Below are 16,833 nucleotides of genomic sequence, written 5' to 3' on the forward strand. Positions count from 1 at the left end.
TAGACAGAAATGGGAAGTGGACTGAAAACAAAAACAGAGTCATACAGATTTCTGAAATTCATCATCCGCAACGAGATCATTGCGGAACCAACTTGGAGTGGGTCACGTGGTTTTGCCACCCTTCTTTGAAGAGCAGTTGCAAAGCCAGAATCTACATGCATGATCGTGAATAGTCGTTATATGTGTGTACAATGTGTACGAAGAGATGTTATGTTGTATAGAGGTATTGCCAGAGGCACGGATGTATACGGGTGAATAGGGTATCATTCCAACGGGTATGCAGTGGAACACCAAAATCAAACTGGTTCATCGAGCGTTTACACCTTGGGGAGCGGTCGACCCTACACGGATTCGTCAGCCAATGTTACTGTAAATGAGAAAACAGGTACTTACACCAGGAGGAGGCGGTGGTGGTACAGCCCCACCCGACAAGTTCATATGCATGGGTGGTGGCATACCGGGCTGTGGCAATGGTCTGCCCATGACAGGAGGAGGAACACCCATCGGAGCCCATGTCGTCCATGCAGGCGCCTTGTTTTGATCTTTATTCTCTCCACCCTATTTCGAACCATCGCAAAGTCAGCATTTCCCTGTAAGCGACATCGTCTCATCGTAGCGAGGATCGAGAAGCGGAGCTCACCTTCTTCTGCTGGTTCTGTTGCTGCTGTTGTTGTTTCTGCTGAGCGTTTTGTGGCGGTGCGGCTGGGTATGGCAGAATGGCCATGAGGTCGCTATGATAGACCCACGCGTCAGCTTGTTTCTCGACATCTACAGGTGAGAAAGAAATTAAAGACTCACCCTGCTGACTGTCTGCCCTTCATAAGGAGTAGCTCGGCAAGCTCCCTGCAATGCGAAAGTCAGTAAGCGTCCTGCTGTTCGATTCGATTATGTGTTTCATCACCTACATGTACAGAGCTCGTCTCGACTCTCGTAAGTCACCAACTTCCTTGAGCAGTGTCCTGACTTCACCCTGCGACAACGTCAGCATACCATCTGCCGAAAGCCAGCTTGTAGTTCTACTCACAGAAAGCGCCTTGGAGAAATCGTCAAGGCTAATATATTGCCCTTGATCAGCATCGATCCAATTTCAGACAGTTGCTCCACTCACTATCCAGCCAAATTGAAGCCGACCTGCTCTCGTGCCGTCTCCTTCATAGCTTGTTGAGTCTTTTGGTGCTGACTCGAGTTGTTGTCCATCATTTCTGTTGCAAGTTTTCGGAGGAAAGCAGCTTGCGAATCCCCAGAAGTCCTGCAGTACACATGATCAGCGTTGCCAAGTAGTAGAAGCTCCAATTGGACTCACTTGAGAGCGTCCAAAATGGCTTGAGTACCTACAATTCGAGTCATGTCAGCTGAAAACTCCTACACGAGGGACATGTGGGTCAGTCAGCTCACCTGGCTTCTTGTCGTCCGCAGCTTGCTTCTTCTTAGCCTCCTCTCGTTCCGCTACCAGTTTGTCCAGAGCCTCTGTAATCTTCTTATCCCTCACAGATTTGTCTGCTCTCCGCTTCTCCTGACTCTTCGCGCTCTCGTCTTGTAAAGTCTTTGCAGTCTTGTTATCAGTCGCCAATAAGTCCTATCCGGGTGTTCGACGTTAGCATCAACTACGTAATTGTGCAGACAGCCAGCCAGACTCACCAGCATTTTTTGGAGGTTCGCGAGAGCCTCCACGTTTTGACGATGTCGCTCTTCTGCAAGTTTGGCTTTCTTCTCTTTCTCCTGATGCTTGGCATCTCGGTCAGCTTTCTCGGCGGCTACGAATCATTGTGGTCAGTTGATGCCCATAAACGGTATCCATATCGTCTTAGCTTACCTGCTTGTTCTGCCGCTGCTTTCTGTTTCACTGAATAACCGACCCAGGTCAGTATTCGCTTGTACACACAATAGCTCAGTGTCAGCAACTCACCTGCCAGCTTCCTCGCATCCTCCATAGCCTCCTCCTCGGGCGTCAAATTACCTCCCTTCTTTCCCTTCGTCAACTTGTTCGACGGGTCTGCCTTCTTTGCACCGGCAGACGCTCCTGCTTCGAAAGCCCCTCCATCGTGCTCCAGCGCCACCTCTTCGCCTGGACCGCTAATACCTTCCGCTTCTGGCAGCCCAAGCGGCCGTACAGATGGCGGTCGACTCAGTTTGTTGTTCGGCTTTTGAGTTCGAGGTCCGGACATTTGAGCACCAGAGCCAGATGCCTGAGGCGCGGCTGGGGCAGCGTTGTGTTGACCATCTTGATGACCACAAGGTTCGGCGGGTACGCCTTTCTGAATACCATGTGGACAGCAAACGCTACAATGTCCTTTACCCATCTCCAATTCAGCCGGAACATGAATTTGGGTGTTCGCATCGTGGAGTGAAGCCGAGGGACCTTCCTTAGCTGCACCAGATCCGCCTTTTCCTTTCTTGAGCTTGCCAGGCTGCTGAGCACCCGGTGGAGGAGGGGCAGATTGGTCCGCTGCTTTACTGGACGAAGGTCTGCTTTGCACGTAAGCGGTTCGACCATCGGGCAAGACGATTTCTTCAAGGATTGGAACCGAAGGTGCAACAGGTGCAACGGACGCTGGTCGAGTGGGAACAGCAGGTGCCGAGGCATGTTGCGCAACTTCTTTTGGATCGGTCATATCGCCTTCAACGTAACCCGGCACCGGCTTCTTCTTCAATCTGCTCGAAGTACCGATAGGATGCGATGGAACGTGAACCGTTTGACCTCCGGGTTGGGCAGTGAAATCCCCGCCTTCTTCTGCTAGCTCTGCGACGGTAGGAGGTCGACTGACGTGGGCAGTGTCGGCCACCCGTGTGTTCTTGTCGCTAGCAGCAGTAGGGATCGGTTGACCAACAGTTGCGTGATCGGAATGACTGACAGTGTCGGCAGGGACGAGAGGAACGCCAGCATCAGGTTGAGTGGTGCTGTTCGCTTTGGAGTTGTCCTTTGATTTGGATCTGCGCAGCGTTCCCGAACCGGAATGAGGAGTCTCGGAGGTCGCTTTGCCATCGTGAGCAGTGGAAGCCGGCGCCGCGACTGGACTTGTAGTTGCGTCGTGAGCATTGTCCACGGGAACTTTGCCCGAAGGGTCTCCCTTTACAGCAGGATCGGGTTGGCTGGGTACGTTATGTTGGGTCGTCGCCGGAGGACCAGCGGGATCAGCAGGAGTGGCACCCCTATACACTAGTCAACGCGACGTCCTTCAAGCAACAGATCAGACTTACTGTGCTTGTCGGCCTTTGGGAGAGCTGACTTCCTTATGAGGAATCATCTTCTCCCAGTGAACACTCGGTTTACTCTTCGAAGATCCTGACTGAGGTGCAGCAGCGCCCGGCGGAGCATCCCCAGCTACTGCTGCTGGCGGTGGACCAGCGGGCGCGGAAGCTCCGGCAGCTCCAGCTGGAGCACTAGGAGCATCATGAGCTGTGGCTGAAGGAGCAGCGTTCGTTCCGGGAGCGGTAGGGACGTTGTGAGCTGTGTTTGCGGGGGGCTGAGAAGGAGCATCCAAGGTAGCTTGGTCTTGAGCCGGTGCATTTGATCTGGGATGATTGGTCGACCACACTGATGCTGGAGCTTTGGCACTACCTGGTCCTTTGGTACTAGGTACATTGGCAGCCGTGGCAGCTGGAGGAGGTGCACCAGCGGACGAAGGTACAGCCGCAGAACCGCCAGCCGGATCCGCAACAGTTGCAGCAGGACGTTGAGTATGGGCGACAGAGGAGATCCTTGCATCGACGGGCACACCCCCAGGAGCAACGACCTCATCTATATAATCGCTCCGATGGCTTGGAAGGTTGGCCGCGCCGTGCTGAGAAGTAGCGATGTGTTCCGAGTGGTGAGATCCTGGGACGGTACCAGGGTGACCTGGAACATCAGCGAAGACTGTTGCTGGCATATCGCCAGCCGCTGAGGGGTCACGAAGACCGGTACCGGGTGGTACAGAGCCGCCAAGGCCATTCGAAGGATGCTGGGTGTATGTCCGAGTGGTCGTATGTGTGTGAACAGGTGGTCCTCCGCCAGGTCGTTGAACGATCTAAAGATTGAAAGACTATTAGTGACTGATTTGATATACTCGTACAAACACGCAATAACTCACTTCTTCGTGCTCTTCTCGTATGAGTTGTGGAGCGGATGGATCGCCGTAGTTATACTCAGACCGAATTGGAGACATCGAATGAGTTGACAGTGCAGTAGGGATAGTGAGAGGTTTACCGGTTCTGGGATTGATCCTGGTGGGCGCTACAGTTGGAGGAGCTGTAGCATTTGTTGGTATTTTACTCCCAGGGGGAACGGTAGACGGCGGATCGTGCGATATACCGGTAGCCGTAACAGGAACGTCCGCCATGCCTGTGGAGCCTGGAGCGACTGTAGCGGGGACAGGGACCGATCCAGCAGGAGGAACCTCTGTAACCATGTCCCTGTTGATCTCCTGAGCAGTCTGGACTTCCTTGTGACGGCCGAAAGGACCTTCTCGAACAACTTCACGTTCCTTGATGATAGTCTTCTCACGGGTGACGTCAGTGTTGGGCCCAACAGCAGTAGGTCCGATTTCGTGTGTCCCAAGAGGAGCATCGTGCATCGCCATTGGAGTATGATTGGCGGGTGGGGAACCGGTGTCGGCTTTGTATGAGATGATCTCTTCCTCTTCAAAAGTCGGTTGAGTACGTTGCATGAGTTCCGCGACTGTGAATGGCTGTCAGCTCCACCGTCCAGAGGTAAATTGGCCATGCTCACTCTTGTCCTGTAATTCTGCTAATTTCCTGTCCTGTTCCATGTTCTTCAGTTGTTCCTCGGTTGGCTCATCCACCATCATCGCTGGAGTAGCTGGAGTAGCAATCGTCGGAGCACCCTTGATGCCATCGACGATCTTTCCGTTCGCCATAACCGTTCCATCCGGTAAGATCTTGCCTTCCACATGACTAGCCGACTTGGGCGGTACCGGAGGTGGAGGTGCACCAGCTGGGACCGGAGCAGGGACACCTCTGATTCCATCGAGGATATGACCGTTGTCAAGCATGACTGTACCATCGGGAAGGACGTGAGCGTGGATATGTTTCGGTTTGAGCTGTTCTCGGAGAGCAGCAATGTCACCCATGATCTCGGCGAGCTGGTTCTGAGCGGCGAGAGTACCGTCGGCGATCTGGTCGCTCATTCCGTGCAAGTATCGAGACATCTCGTTTTGTTGTTCACCTTGAGCAGCAGCAAGAGCTTGGTTGTTGCCCAAAGCCCGTCTGAAGCTATCATCCTATGGCAACTTTTTCAGCATGCGTGGGCATTCGCTCCAACAATGACTGAGCTCACCGTTTGACCAGAAACCGAAAGAGCAGGAGTGGCTGAGACTTCGACAGGCTCGGGAACATGCGTTGTCGCAGCCACGGGAGTCACAATCTCCTCAGTAAGGACAGAAGGCGTAGAAGCAGTAGATTCCGAAGTTGTATTACCAAGACCAGTATCCGCCGTTGTCGTGTGTCCAGAGCCTTCCATAGGCGGACGGCCAGGAACACCAGAAGAAGGAGGAAGACCAGCATTACCATATCGTGCACCAGCGGGAAGACCATAGTCACCAGTTGTACTAGTGACACCAGGAGGGAAGAAACCAGGACGACGAAGAGAGGGGTTGACATTCTACAGGGAGACTTAGCATGCTTCCGCTATCGTGAGCGTATGATTACATACCGGACCCATCGGACCACCGAAACCAGGCATACCGGGACGAAGACCAGGCATGAACGGACCCATCCCCTGCGATGTATCAGCTAAGCCAGGAGGTCGGATTGGGATGATTGTAGCTCACAGGGCCGGGAATGCCCATAGGACCAGGGAACATCCCCATAGGTCCCATACCCATGGGACCAGGAGGGAATCCTCGTCGGAAGCTGTACGCAAATTTCATCAGCTTTGCACCTGGTCTCGTTTCAAGCTGTGACTGACTAAGTAGTAGAAATCGGATCACGAACACCGGCGATTCTAGGTAGCGAAGGACGAGGCATATCAGTCATACCGGGTCCAGGAGGTGGCATACCTCCGACAGGGAAAGGTGGACGCATGGGATATTGGCCTTGTTGTTGGTATTGTGGCATGTTACGCAGCGAGTTGACAGGAGTTGGGAGATCGACCGGTTGAGGTGGAGGACCAGGACGAGAAGGTCCACGAGGGTAGGTCTCCTCTTCGTATGTGCGATCTTCGTCATCGTAATCGTCTTCAGTCCGGTAGGGAATGGGAGGCTGGTCAGGCGATTGTTCTGGTGTTACCTCTTTGGGAGGAGGAACAGGTGTAGGCTGAGGAGTAGGCTCGTATTCAGTGATTGGTACCTCTTCCTCCGCTACGGAAGCCGGTTCAGGGGCGTCATCTTGGTAGTACTCCTCATACTGAGGCTCCTCTGGCTGAGACTGGGGCGCAGGCTGTTCCGCGGGTTGAGCTGGTGGTGCTCGACGCGTGAGCTGAGCGGGGACTTGGGGATGTCGGGGGACATATTCTCCCGGCGGAGTGTCAGGGGGAAGACCAGAAAGCGCAAAGTTCTCGTCGAACTCCGGTTCAGCAAGCTGACCATCGATGAGTGAATCGGAGACGTCGGTGAGAGGCCCTCGACGTCGACGGTCGTAGTCGGAAGTGAAGCTATTGGCAGGAGCATGTCGACCTCGAGAACCAAATTCACCTGAATAGACACTATCTCCACCTCCATACATCGAACCATCCTTTGTGCCCTGTGGTTTTGGAGTCGAAAGATGTGACATGTGATACGCTCGCTTCTCGTCTGGGACGGGACCGCTAAGCACATCCAAATAGTCGCTATCTCCGACTCGCTCTAAAAGGCGCCTAAGCATGTTCTCCAGTCTTGTCATACCAGGTCCACGATCTGGGAGCTCCACATCGTAGCTCCTTCTTCGAGCAAGCTCTTGAGCCATGTCTTCTTGACGACCGATGATATTGCCCAGCAGACTTCGCAGGTCATCAAATTGAGAGTTCATCACTTCGGGCATGATGACTGGAGGTGGAGTGACGGGTCGAGCGGTCTCAATAGATGAGGTCGAAGAGGAGGGTGACGATGGTGGTGACTCGTCATCGAGGTCCTTGGAAGGAACAGGAGGTGGACGTTCTCTGTCAGCGAGAGCAGCTTGGTTCTCCGCGATCTGGATGACTTTGCGCTCAATTCGATCAAGCTGGCTACCGATTCGCGTGGTTTGCCCTTGTTTCGCTTGCTCCTGACCTTGAAGGAAGTTCTACATCGGAAAGAATTCAGTCAGCATAAACTCAGAAGACAGCGGGCATACTTACCAGGATCCTGTTGACATCGTAACCATCCACTCCTCTTTGTGCGTGAATCGTCTCAGTTGAAGAGAAACTCGAGCTGGAGGAAGGTTCAGAACAGCCTATGGTGGAGGAAGGGAACGAAGGCGATGGTGGGGGTAGACCCGGTGGCGGGATCCTTGGGATCTTCTTTGTCGAAGGTGGAACGGAAGAGGCTGTCGAGATGCTCTGTGGCTTGATGGATGGAGCTTTGTCGGCGGACGGCGCTTCACCTCTGATCGGGGTAGCGTGCGATGACCTGCTGTCATGGTAAGAGCTGTTGGAACGGTCAGCTTAGCAACTTAATCGAGACAGTCAATCGGACTTACGTTGCACCAGGAGCAGTTGCCATGTAAGTGCTCTGGCTATGCCAAGTTGGAGCTGTGGTATAAGCAGACGTTCTAGCGTCAGTGTACAGGGTGTTCTCTCTCGCTGTGCCAAGTGGCGTTCGCCCAGACCTCGAGTCGCCCATGGTCTGTGCAGTCCACATAGTCTGCGCAGTAGTGACACCGCTCGCGTACATGCTCTTCTTCGATTTCGGTCGTCTCGAAACTGTACTTCCGGTCGAAGACCTCCTCTCAAGGTCTGCAAGGAACTCGTCGTCCGAATCAGGATGACTAACTTGCGTCCATGCCCGACTTCCTCGACGGGTTCCCAGACCGTCGGTGAGTCTTGTCGAAGCCAGATCATCAGAAGAGACACTCCGAGAGATAGGTGGAGGCGGGGCGGTCTCCCATTCTGATGAGTTGGGACTTCGAGTCGCGACTGTCTGGGCAGTCGCCATAGCCGTAGACCATCGTGCATCGGTGGTAGCTGTTGTCCAACGGGTGGTAGGTGAACGGTCTTGGGCCACCTGAGCGTGGTATACTTCGGTAACAGGCTGTTGGACAGTCACGTGAGAGCTGTGCTTGTCTCCGTCGAAATCTGCATTGTATGATCCCGCATTCAATCCTCTAAAAGATTGCTCGAACGTTGGAACAGGCGGATCGTGGAGCTGATATTTAGTAGGACTGACCGGACTGCCCGCGGAATATCTAGTGCTGGGTGGACCAAGAGATGCAGTAGAGTAGTGGGAATCTCGCGACGGTACCGGTGGCGGAGCGGTCTCATACGATTGTGACGAGCCGGATACTCTGGACAACCTAGATGCAGGTCGATCCGAAGTGGGCAGCTCAGGTTGGGATTGCGTACCGAGAGCGCTTTGAGCGGTAGCATAGACAGAAGCATCTTGGTGGTATTGACTCGTATAGGCTTGAGATGATGTGACTGCTTGATTTGGTGCGGTGAGACCAGAAGTGGAAGCGTACGCTGTGGTGTAAGTCGACTTAGCGCTTTGAGAATGGGTGGGTGAACCGCCGGTGATCGCCAAGTTGGGAACAGCTGTTTGACCAGTGAACGCTGGGCTACCGGCGACGTGAGCTGTTTTCGTCAGATTTCGGGCATTCTCCGCGGAATACATCGAAGTGGAAGAAGGCCATGGTTGAGCTGTCCCCATCGGAGTCTGTGAGTCTGGTCGAGCGGTGGAAGACGAAGCGGAAGGGGAGAACGTCTGAGCTGTACCGTAGTCGGTGGCTGGAGGTTTAGCAGTGTACGCGGAGTCGGAGGAGGAGAACTGCTGAGCTGTACTGTTGAGGGTAGCTGATCCCGGGGGAGCAGTGTGTCCGGTCTCACTTGCAGTGACACTGTGAGCAGTAATCGCAGCGCTTTGCCGAGCTGTGTAGTTCGACGAGGAAGCAAAGTCTCGTGCGGTCACAGCAGTAATCTGCGACGTTGATTGGGCGCTGTACATCGATGCAGTCGTGCCTCGTGGTCCACCCATTCGAGCAGTGTATACGGTTGTACTGGTGCCACTCAGCGGCTGTACGGTACCGGAGGGCGAAGCGGTATGATAGGTCGAAGCCGATTCGAGACTGTGATACGCTAAGACAGGGGTCGTAGCAGCACCGGTAGCTGTACGGAAGGCGGACATCCCCTTGGACGGGGAAAGGACCGTATCTGATTGAAGAATGGGAGGTTTTATACCGTGCGCGAAGGTGAAGTCTCGCGAAGTAGGTCGGGATGCATTCCCAGCCGTGAGTGGCGTATCGTGAATGGCTGTGGTGGTGGCGGGCGATCTTTCATCCTTCTCCGGTAAAGGTGGCGGAGTGCTCGCAGAGTCACGCAAGTCGGCTTCGCTTGCTACTCGTCTCAAACTTCTACCCCGTTCCAGACCTCCAGCAGCAAGACGTCGACTGCCTCGCTGGACAATTGGTGCGTGAAGACCGCCGGATGTCTCAATGACTGCATCATCTGTTGTGTAGAGAGGGTGTGAGTGAGGCGCATGTGGCGAAGGAAGGGGTTGATTCTGGTCGGCTGGAGTGAAGTGGGTAGACGCGGAACCACCACCTTCGCTACCATGCTCAGAGTTCGACCGGTTGACCCTCAAAGATCCGGATCGGTCTGCTGTTGGAACAGCTCGAGAGCGCTCGAGGACGGTCCAGATGGCATTCACCCAACGGACTGTCATTGACATCAGCTTCTGCTACGGATCACGCTCGATGACGATGCTCACCTCGCTCTCGGGCGCTGTCACACGCAAGTCTTTCAACACCGTCGTCGTAGACCTGTGAGGTTTCAGTCAGCACATACGCAATTAGCAGATCCAGTGTGACTGACCAGCTTGAACGGATATAAGTTGTCCGCCAGTTCTCCCTGCCGCCTTGCAGCAGCGGCTCCGATATCATCCCCGGCCATAGGGTTGTTCGGGCTGTACGTGGACGCGACCTCTGTGGATGGACGAGTCAGCAATTGACAGCACGTAAATTCACATCCTGAATACGTACCGTCACAGAACTCCAAGTCAAGAGTGACTGTAGCTCGTCCTTTCGCACTAATCCAAGTTAAATCCAGACCTTCCGGGTAGAGTCGACCGTCGGCGCGAACCCAGACATAATCTGGTTTCGTCTCATCGTCATGAACATTCAAGTAGTATAATGCACCAGTCCGAAGTGGCTGAGAAGATAGTATTAGCTATTCAATACTCATCGATCACGCAGACGGAGGCGCGCAAGCTTACCTCTCCTGTGAGCTGCCTCGGTTCAGATGTTGTTTGCTTGTCCGACTTAACGGAAGCTGACCTGCTTGGAGCACCCTCCTCGTCACCATGATGGGATGTCGCTTCATACTCCTGTCTCGCTGCTTCATCCTCCTTCAGCTCGTCTCCTTGAGGAGTTTCGCGATCGCCCTCATTGGTTTCCTCAGCTTGCTCTGCCAGCTCTCGCTCATTCCTTTTTCGACGCCTGATGCTGACGTTCCATCCCCTATCACCGCCTCGACTGAAAAGGCGAGGACTACTCCCTCCTTTACCTGGCGAGCCAATCACGCGCTGGGACGGAGAACCAGATCGGGCTCGCCACGAAGCGATCATCGTCCTTACCTGCGAGAGAGGGGAAGTGGACTTGGGAGGAGGGGTCGGTGTGGTGTATCTCGGTTCATTGGGAGATTGCGCGGTGATACCAGCCACCGAAGAGGGTTGAGGTGGGCTGAATATCGACTGCAGAGGCTGTGGACCGCCTGCCGATGAAGGCAGTTGGCTTTGAGGTGGATGAGGTTGAGAAGGAGTAGTAGGCGTGAATTGAGGTTGGGCAGGGGGTGCTTCCGCACTACCACCCGAACGAGACTCAAACATCTTGATGAGATCGCTTGTCTTCTTCGGGGTACCCTGTGGTGTCCCACCAGGAGGTCGAGGACCCTTCACAGGACTTGATGGAAGTGGAAATCGATTGGCTATGCTCGTGATTGAGAAGTCGGATTGGGTAGAGTCTCGATATGCACCAGGAATGGTTGGACTGCTTCCAGCGGATGTGTTGCTGCGCTCAGTGCGCTCGGTGACGGTAGACAGACGAGAGATAGTGTGGTCCCCGCTGCCCCAAGGATTGATACCGAGACCAACGAGCGGTTGACGGATAGGCATAGGATGGAATATGTTGAGAGCAGCGGGAGACGAACCCTCATTGGTGGTTGATGATCTTGTGGGTGTGGAAGGGCTGGACTTTGGTGTGTTCTGGACGATAGCTGTCGGGTTGGCTAAAGCGTCGAGTTGCGAGAATACACCGTCGTACGCAGCATCAATGGTGGCGGTTGACTGACCAGTAGTCTGGGGAGGGATGGGGTATTGATCGATGGTCGAGGTGAATTGTCCAGACTGCATTTCTTCGGTGGGAGGTGTGTCGAGGAACGGCTGCTGAGGACGATCTGTGGAAGAGTCAAGGTGGATTTAGCTCTTCGTGAGGAGACTGAGGTGATGAACAACGGCTTACATGGTTCTCGTGGACCCATCAAGCTTCCTCTCGAACCAGTGGTTCTACTTAAACCACTTCGACCGATCGTTGTGTCTGCATCTTCCCCAAAGAGCTGACCTCTATTAGGTGGTAACAACGGGCTCAGACTCCTATCCGTTCCTGCTCTCTTTGGAGAAGGAGAAGTGGTCCTGATCTCGGGAGCCCGATCATCAATACTGCTAGCTGCAGTGAGGAACGAGTCCACTTCAGCTTCTTCCTCCTCGTCCCGTCTCGTAGCTTGATCTTCGTCCTCTGTTCGACCGTGCGGTGTCGCCCAGCGAGGCATTGAACCTCCTCTAGAAGAAGATTCGTCGGAAGCGGTCTCGCCTTCAAACGAGGAGAGGAGGGCGGCAAACTCGGGCAGTGGTTCTTGCGTCGGTGAACGCCATCGACGCGGGGTCGGTGATATCGGTGGGGTAGCTGGAGAGGGCATGGTGGAAATACATGCCCCCGAGTTAATGATTGATTAGTGGTTCGATCTGACTATAATCGGTATTAAGTCAACGTAATGATAAAGAGCAACGAGTAAAATGAAAGAACAGTCAAGGCGGAAGAAAGTGAACGACTTGGTTTGCTTCTGACGACGAGCTCCAGGTCATCCAAGCGCTGACTTTGTTGTTGATCGCGTTGCATATCGAGAGTTGTTTATCCCGTTGCTGCATGGGAGAAAGGTCAAAGCACACACACACATATATCAAAGTTGTTGGCACTGTATGTGCAGGGAAATACAATTAGTAGAACATCGATCAACGAAGGGGACAAGACGGGGCTCGTGCACAAATGAAGTGTGGGTGTGTAGTTGTGTTGGATGTGGCGCATCGTCCGAGCACATACATACACTTGTATTACACTCAATTGCCCTGTAGGATCGACTTGCAAGTCGCAGTTGTGGATCGTCGCACACTGGCTTGTAGTGATGGATACATACAATCATGCAGGGTTGTGCGCGTGAGTAAGTAGGTTTCGTGAGCTGTCGATCGACTTCCGTGAGCTGAGGACTGATGGTTGAATTGCGCCCTGATATCAGTCTGACCACGCATTGTATGCAGGCGTGAGTATCAGTCTTTATCGTTGTGTTGCGCATAGACACCGTGCGATCGGATCACATCTCAAAACAACAAACGGACGCCAACGCTCACGATCAGATCACGAAGCACGTGGCTCCGTCACTTTTCCGACGATATCAGGCACATCACCCCATATCCTCCGACGTCAGACCTTATCACCCTTTCCTTCAGCAGATCACTTCAGATCACCCATTCTGCTTGATAGCTATACTATACCTGGAGAAAGGTCAACTCGACATGAGCTCCGCATATGGAGATACGTACAATGTCAAAGTGACATCTGGAGTCTTGGTGACGTGGTAAGCTCTCCAGCTCGATCTCTGTACTGCCTCCCTCACTTCTCATTCCAAAAACTCACCTTGGTCTTGCAACAATCACCTTTGGGGCAGGTAACGAGGAAGCTGATCTTGGGATTCGCGCCTAGCGACTCGGCAGCCAAGCAGATCCTATTACATCTCGATTCGATGCGTGAAGGTCCATACAAGTTTATCATACGTGATTGTGAGTGCTCATCAATTTCATGGCTTGCATCTTTCATATCGCCTTTTTGTTCCTGGTCTGACTGGTGATGTATGCAGTCAACGACGATACGCATGTCCTGGTCAAGCGGGAGTATGTAGAAGATATCAAAGAACTGCTGCAAAACGAGGTGAGACTCTATTCAATCAATCTATCACTCTTTGGCACTGAAGTGATTCTCACTGATATTGCTTTACTCTTTGTGCTGCAGCTCGAGAAGAACACATACATCCAAGATCCCAATCTATAGGCCAACGAGGCCTTACACTGCATTGCAAATACCTCGCATACATTATACCCTTTCTCGTCAATTTGTATGATCTACAATTACCAACAACGACCAAAAACTATGCATTATCCTCATTTCCCAAATCCACCTGGCATATCCGGTCCACCACCGCCGCCACCACTTGACAAGCTCGTCCCGCTGACTGTCGATCCTTCTCTCAAATCCCTGTCGTCAATCCCGCTTTGCGCGCTGACATACTCTGTGTCCGTCTCCCCTTCTGCATCTTCATCAGTTGCTGAAGAGGTGTCATCTCGATAAGCCATCTTCTCTTGCGCAGAGAGTGGAACCGGGTCAGCAGAAGATGAGGGCGGCGGTGGTAAAGACGGATAAACCGAATTTTGTGCTGTGGATGGGAAGCTCGACAGAGGTAGTCGAGTTGTTGGTTGTTCTCCGGATGTTGGATTTGGTCGCGGGATACGCAGGATAATCTTTGGTATGGAGGTACTGCTTGATGCTAATGCCGACTGTACTGGAGCAATCCGTGGTATTCCCCTACTGCCGCTTGACTCCGCTACCCCTTCTATCGATGCACCGTTCAAAGAGACCCCTGCCAAGCCTTGCAGAGCCTGCTCGACCGGATCTTGCTTCTCGCTGTCCTCCGCCATCTTCGACAAAGACCCTTCTAACTCTGATTGGGGCAGTCTAATCTCTTCCGCCTTCAGCGTGTTCTTTGCCGCCGGTGGAGGAGCTTTAGTGGCCCTACTGCCAGCTGTCGGCGTTGTAATCGTTGTTGGTTCCACAATCTTCGATCTCGAAGACGGTGTCGTCACGCCTGTTCCCCCTCCCCCTCGTCCTCTAGCAGGTCTGCGTACTGTAGGCGTAGACTCGGTACTTGTCGGTGCACTGTCGTCGACTTTTCGTGATCGATCACGAAGCGTCATTCTGCCCATACCAGCGATCGGCGTACTGGCCACTGAAGGAGCGGTTGACTCAGGTGCGCCGGCGCCTTCGAAATGACCTAGAAGAGCATGCGTGCGGAGGAGATGTGGTTGAGATGAGAGATCGGAGGGGAAAGGCTGTAGTTTACCCGTTCTTTTCTTCTTTGTTGCTTTTTCAATCTGTTTCCCTTAGATCAGTCTCAACCTCATTTGCACGCCGTCTGGTCCGCCCGTTGTATAAGGACTATCACTTACGTTGATCAGTTCAGTTTCCGTCCACCACTCATCACACTTCTCTGGTAAGCTTCCCGTCATACCAACTATGTGGCCCATGGCTGCACTCGTCAAAGCTCTATCGCTATATCCTCCCTCTAAAACCGAGACGACTTTGCCCTCAGTGTATTTGTCTGCAAACGCCACGATATCCTTTGTATATCTCGAATAGAAGGAAGTCTGTTCCCAGTCATTAGCGTCTGTATGAGCTCATGTCCAAGATACAGACATTGTAAGCTCACCGGTACTCTTCTATCGTGTCTCTGCATCCCTTGATGTTCATGCTCGCAAGCATCGAATCCAGCGCTGATGAACACGATCGTCCGACTTGGATCCGCCTCTGTGTGCTCCATGAACACTTTCGCTTTATTGAGTAATGCAAGATACAGCGGGTAGATTCGGGCATAGAAATCTGCTTCATCGGCGTATGGTTGGAGGTGAATGTTTTCGCTGTCAATCAAAGTTCTGTCAGCATACCGTTGAGACGTGTCTGAAAGCTCCACACACATGTACTGTCCGTGCGCGGCGAGACTGATTGATGCGTCTTTGATTAGATCGATATCACCATCCTGTAAAGCCATCAGCTGCATATACAAATAGCGGCATGGATCAGCTCACTTCGCATGGGTAGCTATACTGTAGACGGGATACATATCAGCATAGTCCTCTTCGTTTGAGGCGCGAAGACTCACGATATCGTGCACCGAACCATAAAACCCTTTCCAGCCTCTTCGCCGTCTCCCACCCTTGCCGAACATCATCGCAGGTTTCCCAGCTTTGACTTGCAAGTCGTCGGCGTATGCTGCAGCGTTCAGGGGCATGACGAGAGCTTGTGTACCGTTGCCTGGGTTAAAACGGCGACTCAGCAGATTGACAGAGCAATCAAAGCAGCCACGTACCGTGATGAAGGTCGAAATCGATAATGATGGCTCGGTCGACATCGTGTTGTAGATATCCTGTTCTTCGCATTAAGAGCCCTCCTTTTTGATACCCGAAAACTCAAGTTTCTTACCATGTAGAGCGCCGACGACGACATTATTCACATAGCAGAATCTGCAAAGATAGTTAGCATTGTAAAACCACATCAATGCACCGAAAATAGGAAGCTGAGCTCACCCTGATGGCGCATCTTCACCACAATGATGTCCTGGCGGTCTGATGGCGCAGAAAGCCTTGTTCACGCGAATGTTTGCAGCGTCTGGCCCTTCCAGACGAGCTGCCTTGTCAAAGTAGACGGACGAGCTCTTCTGCCCGGGCGGCGTAGTGGGTTCTGGCTTCGTTTCGACCTTGATAGGGGTAGGTGGGAGTTGAGTGACGCGGTCTACCGCTTGACAGACCGTTTGGATCTGCCGACCGGTGCTGATCAGCTGTTGTTCCCGAACTAAGGCATTACTGCTATACTACTCACTGCTCCTTCAATGGCTAGTATCGTCCCGGGACCGAGATACAGATCCCCCGCGTTCAACCCTAATCCCTGAGGTATCTCGCACCCTGTCTCTCTGATCTTCTCCACAGCTTCACTGGCCCATTTGAACAGATCCTTCAAATACGGTGAAGTTGGGAATGATGCTGAGCCAGAGGCAGCGCCTTGTCCCAGATAAGGGAAAGGAGCTTCGGGAGTCGGAGAATGAGCGATCTGGACGGCAGGATGATGGAGGAGGATTGTACCTGGTTGGACGGGTGGTGGTGGAGGAGCGATGACAGTAAGATGTGATGTTGGGAGAACGAACGATGAACTACCGCTGCCATTCGCGCCGATCGAGAGGGACGATAACATCCCAGACAGGTCATCTCCTGTCGTCGAGGTCGAGGTTGAAAAAGTGATGTTGGTGTTTCCCCCTTCATTCTTGACTGCTCCATCTTCTTTGCCAGATCCAGCTTCTTCGAGTCTGGCAACGGCAGCTGCTACACCGAGAAGCACTGCTCGTAATCTTTCAGGTCGTTCGAAGATGTGGGAGGCATTTGCATGGCGGATGTATTTGTGTTGCAAGCATGCAGGTTGGATGAAGAGGCCCAAAGGCGGGTGACCGGGTCTGGATTGATCGGTTTCTGACGAGGTCATATTGAAGATGATATCATCTGGCAATCAGCGATGGTGAAGTAGACAGGTTGTGGCGGTGTCGCAGAAACAGAGAACGTGCTCTTGTGGAATGACCACAGGAACGAGCGGCTTCTCCGTGATATGTCGCTATTGTACGAGCGTGCTTATGCTGGGCACAGGTATTTG

The 16,833-nt window shown here is 53.1% G+C and overlaps 3 protein-coding genes across 3 annotated transcripts; 1 reads left to right on the forward strand and 2 right to left on the reverse strand.

Moving 5' to 3' along the window:
- Window positions 1–317: 317 nt before the first annotated feature.
- Window positions 318–12,013, reverse strand: CI109_105133 (uncharacterized protein; the record flags this gene model as incomplete). The annotated part of the gene is made up of 26 exons (XM_032003153.1): window positions 318–341; window positions 394–558; window positions 641–731; window positions 799–843; window positions 906–970; window positions 1,025–1,052; window positions 1,109–1,249; window positions 1,304–1,331; window positions 1,396–1,576; window positions 1,639–1,754; window positions 1,814–1,843; window positions 1,907–3,150; window positions 3,199–4,007; window positions 4,071–4,657; window positions 4,709–5,219; window positions 5,276–5,599; window positions 5,651–5,716; window positions 5,769–5,850; window positions 5,906–7,194; window positions 7,250–7,538; window positions 7,591–9,760; window positions 9,813–9,864; window positions 9,917–10,026; window positions 10,084–10,252; window positions 10,317–11,494; window positions 11,560–12,013. 26 exons carry the CDS (start codon window positions 12,011–12,013, stop codon window positions 318–320), a joined length of 10,248 nt encoding a protein of 3,415 aa, XP_031862475.1.
- Window positions 12,014–12,884: 871 nt separating this feature from the next.
- CI109_105134 (uncharacterized protein) lies at window positions 12,885–13,416 on the forward strand (the record flags this gene model as incomplete). Its single annotated transcript, XM_032003154.1, has 4 exons — window positions 12,885–12,946; window positions 13,072–13,148; window positions 13,226–13,296; window positions 13,378–13,416. The coding sequence occupies 4 exons, from the start codon at window positions 12,885–12,887 to the stop codon at window positions 13,414–13,416; spliced, it is 249 nt and encodes an 82-aa protein (XP_031862476.1).
- A 110-nt stretch (window positions 13,417–13,526) lies between these two features.
- On the reverse strand, window positions 13,527–16,668 carry CI109_105135 (uncharacterized protein; the record flags this gene model as incomplete). The annotated part of the gene is made up of 10 exons (XM_032003155.1): window positions 13,527–14,513; window positions 14,589–14,786; window positions 14,849–15,056; window positions 15,114–15,175; window positions 15,225–15,242; window positions 15,299–15,450; window positions 15,506–15,562; window positions 15,619–15,659; window positions 15,723–15,952; window positions 16,015–16,668. 10 exons carry the CDS (start codon window positions 16,666–16,668, stop codon window positions 13,527–13,529), a joined length of 2,607 nt encoding a protein of 868 aa, XP_031862477.1.
- Window positions 16,669–16,833: the final 165 nt, after the last annotated feature.

The sequence above is a fragment of the Kwoniella shandongensis genome, chromosome 9 (assembly GCF_008629635.2).
Source record: "Kwoniella shandongensis chromosome 9, complete sequence".
Taxonomy (NCBI): domain Eukaryota; kingdom Fungi; phylum Basidiomycota; class Tremellomycetes; order Tremellales; family Cryptococcaceae; genus Kwoniella; species Kwoniella shandongensis.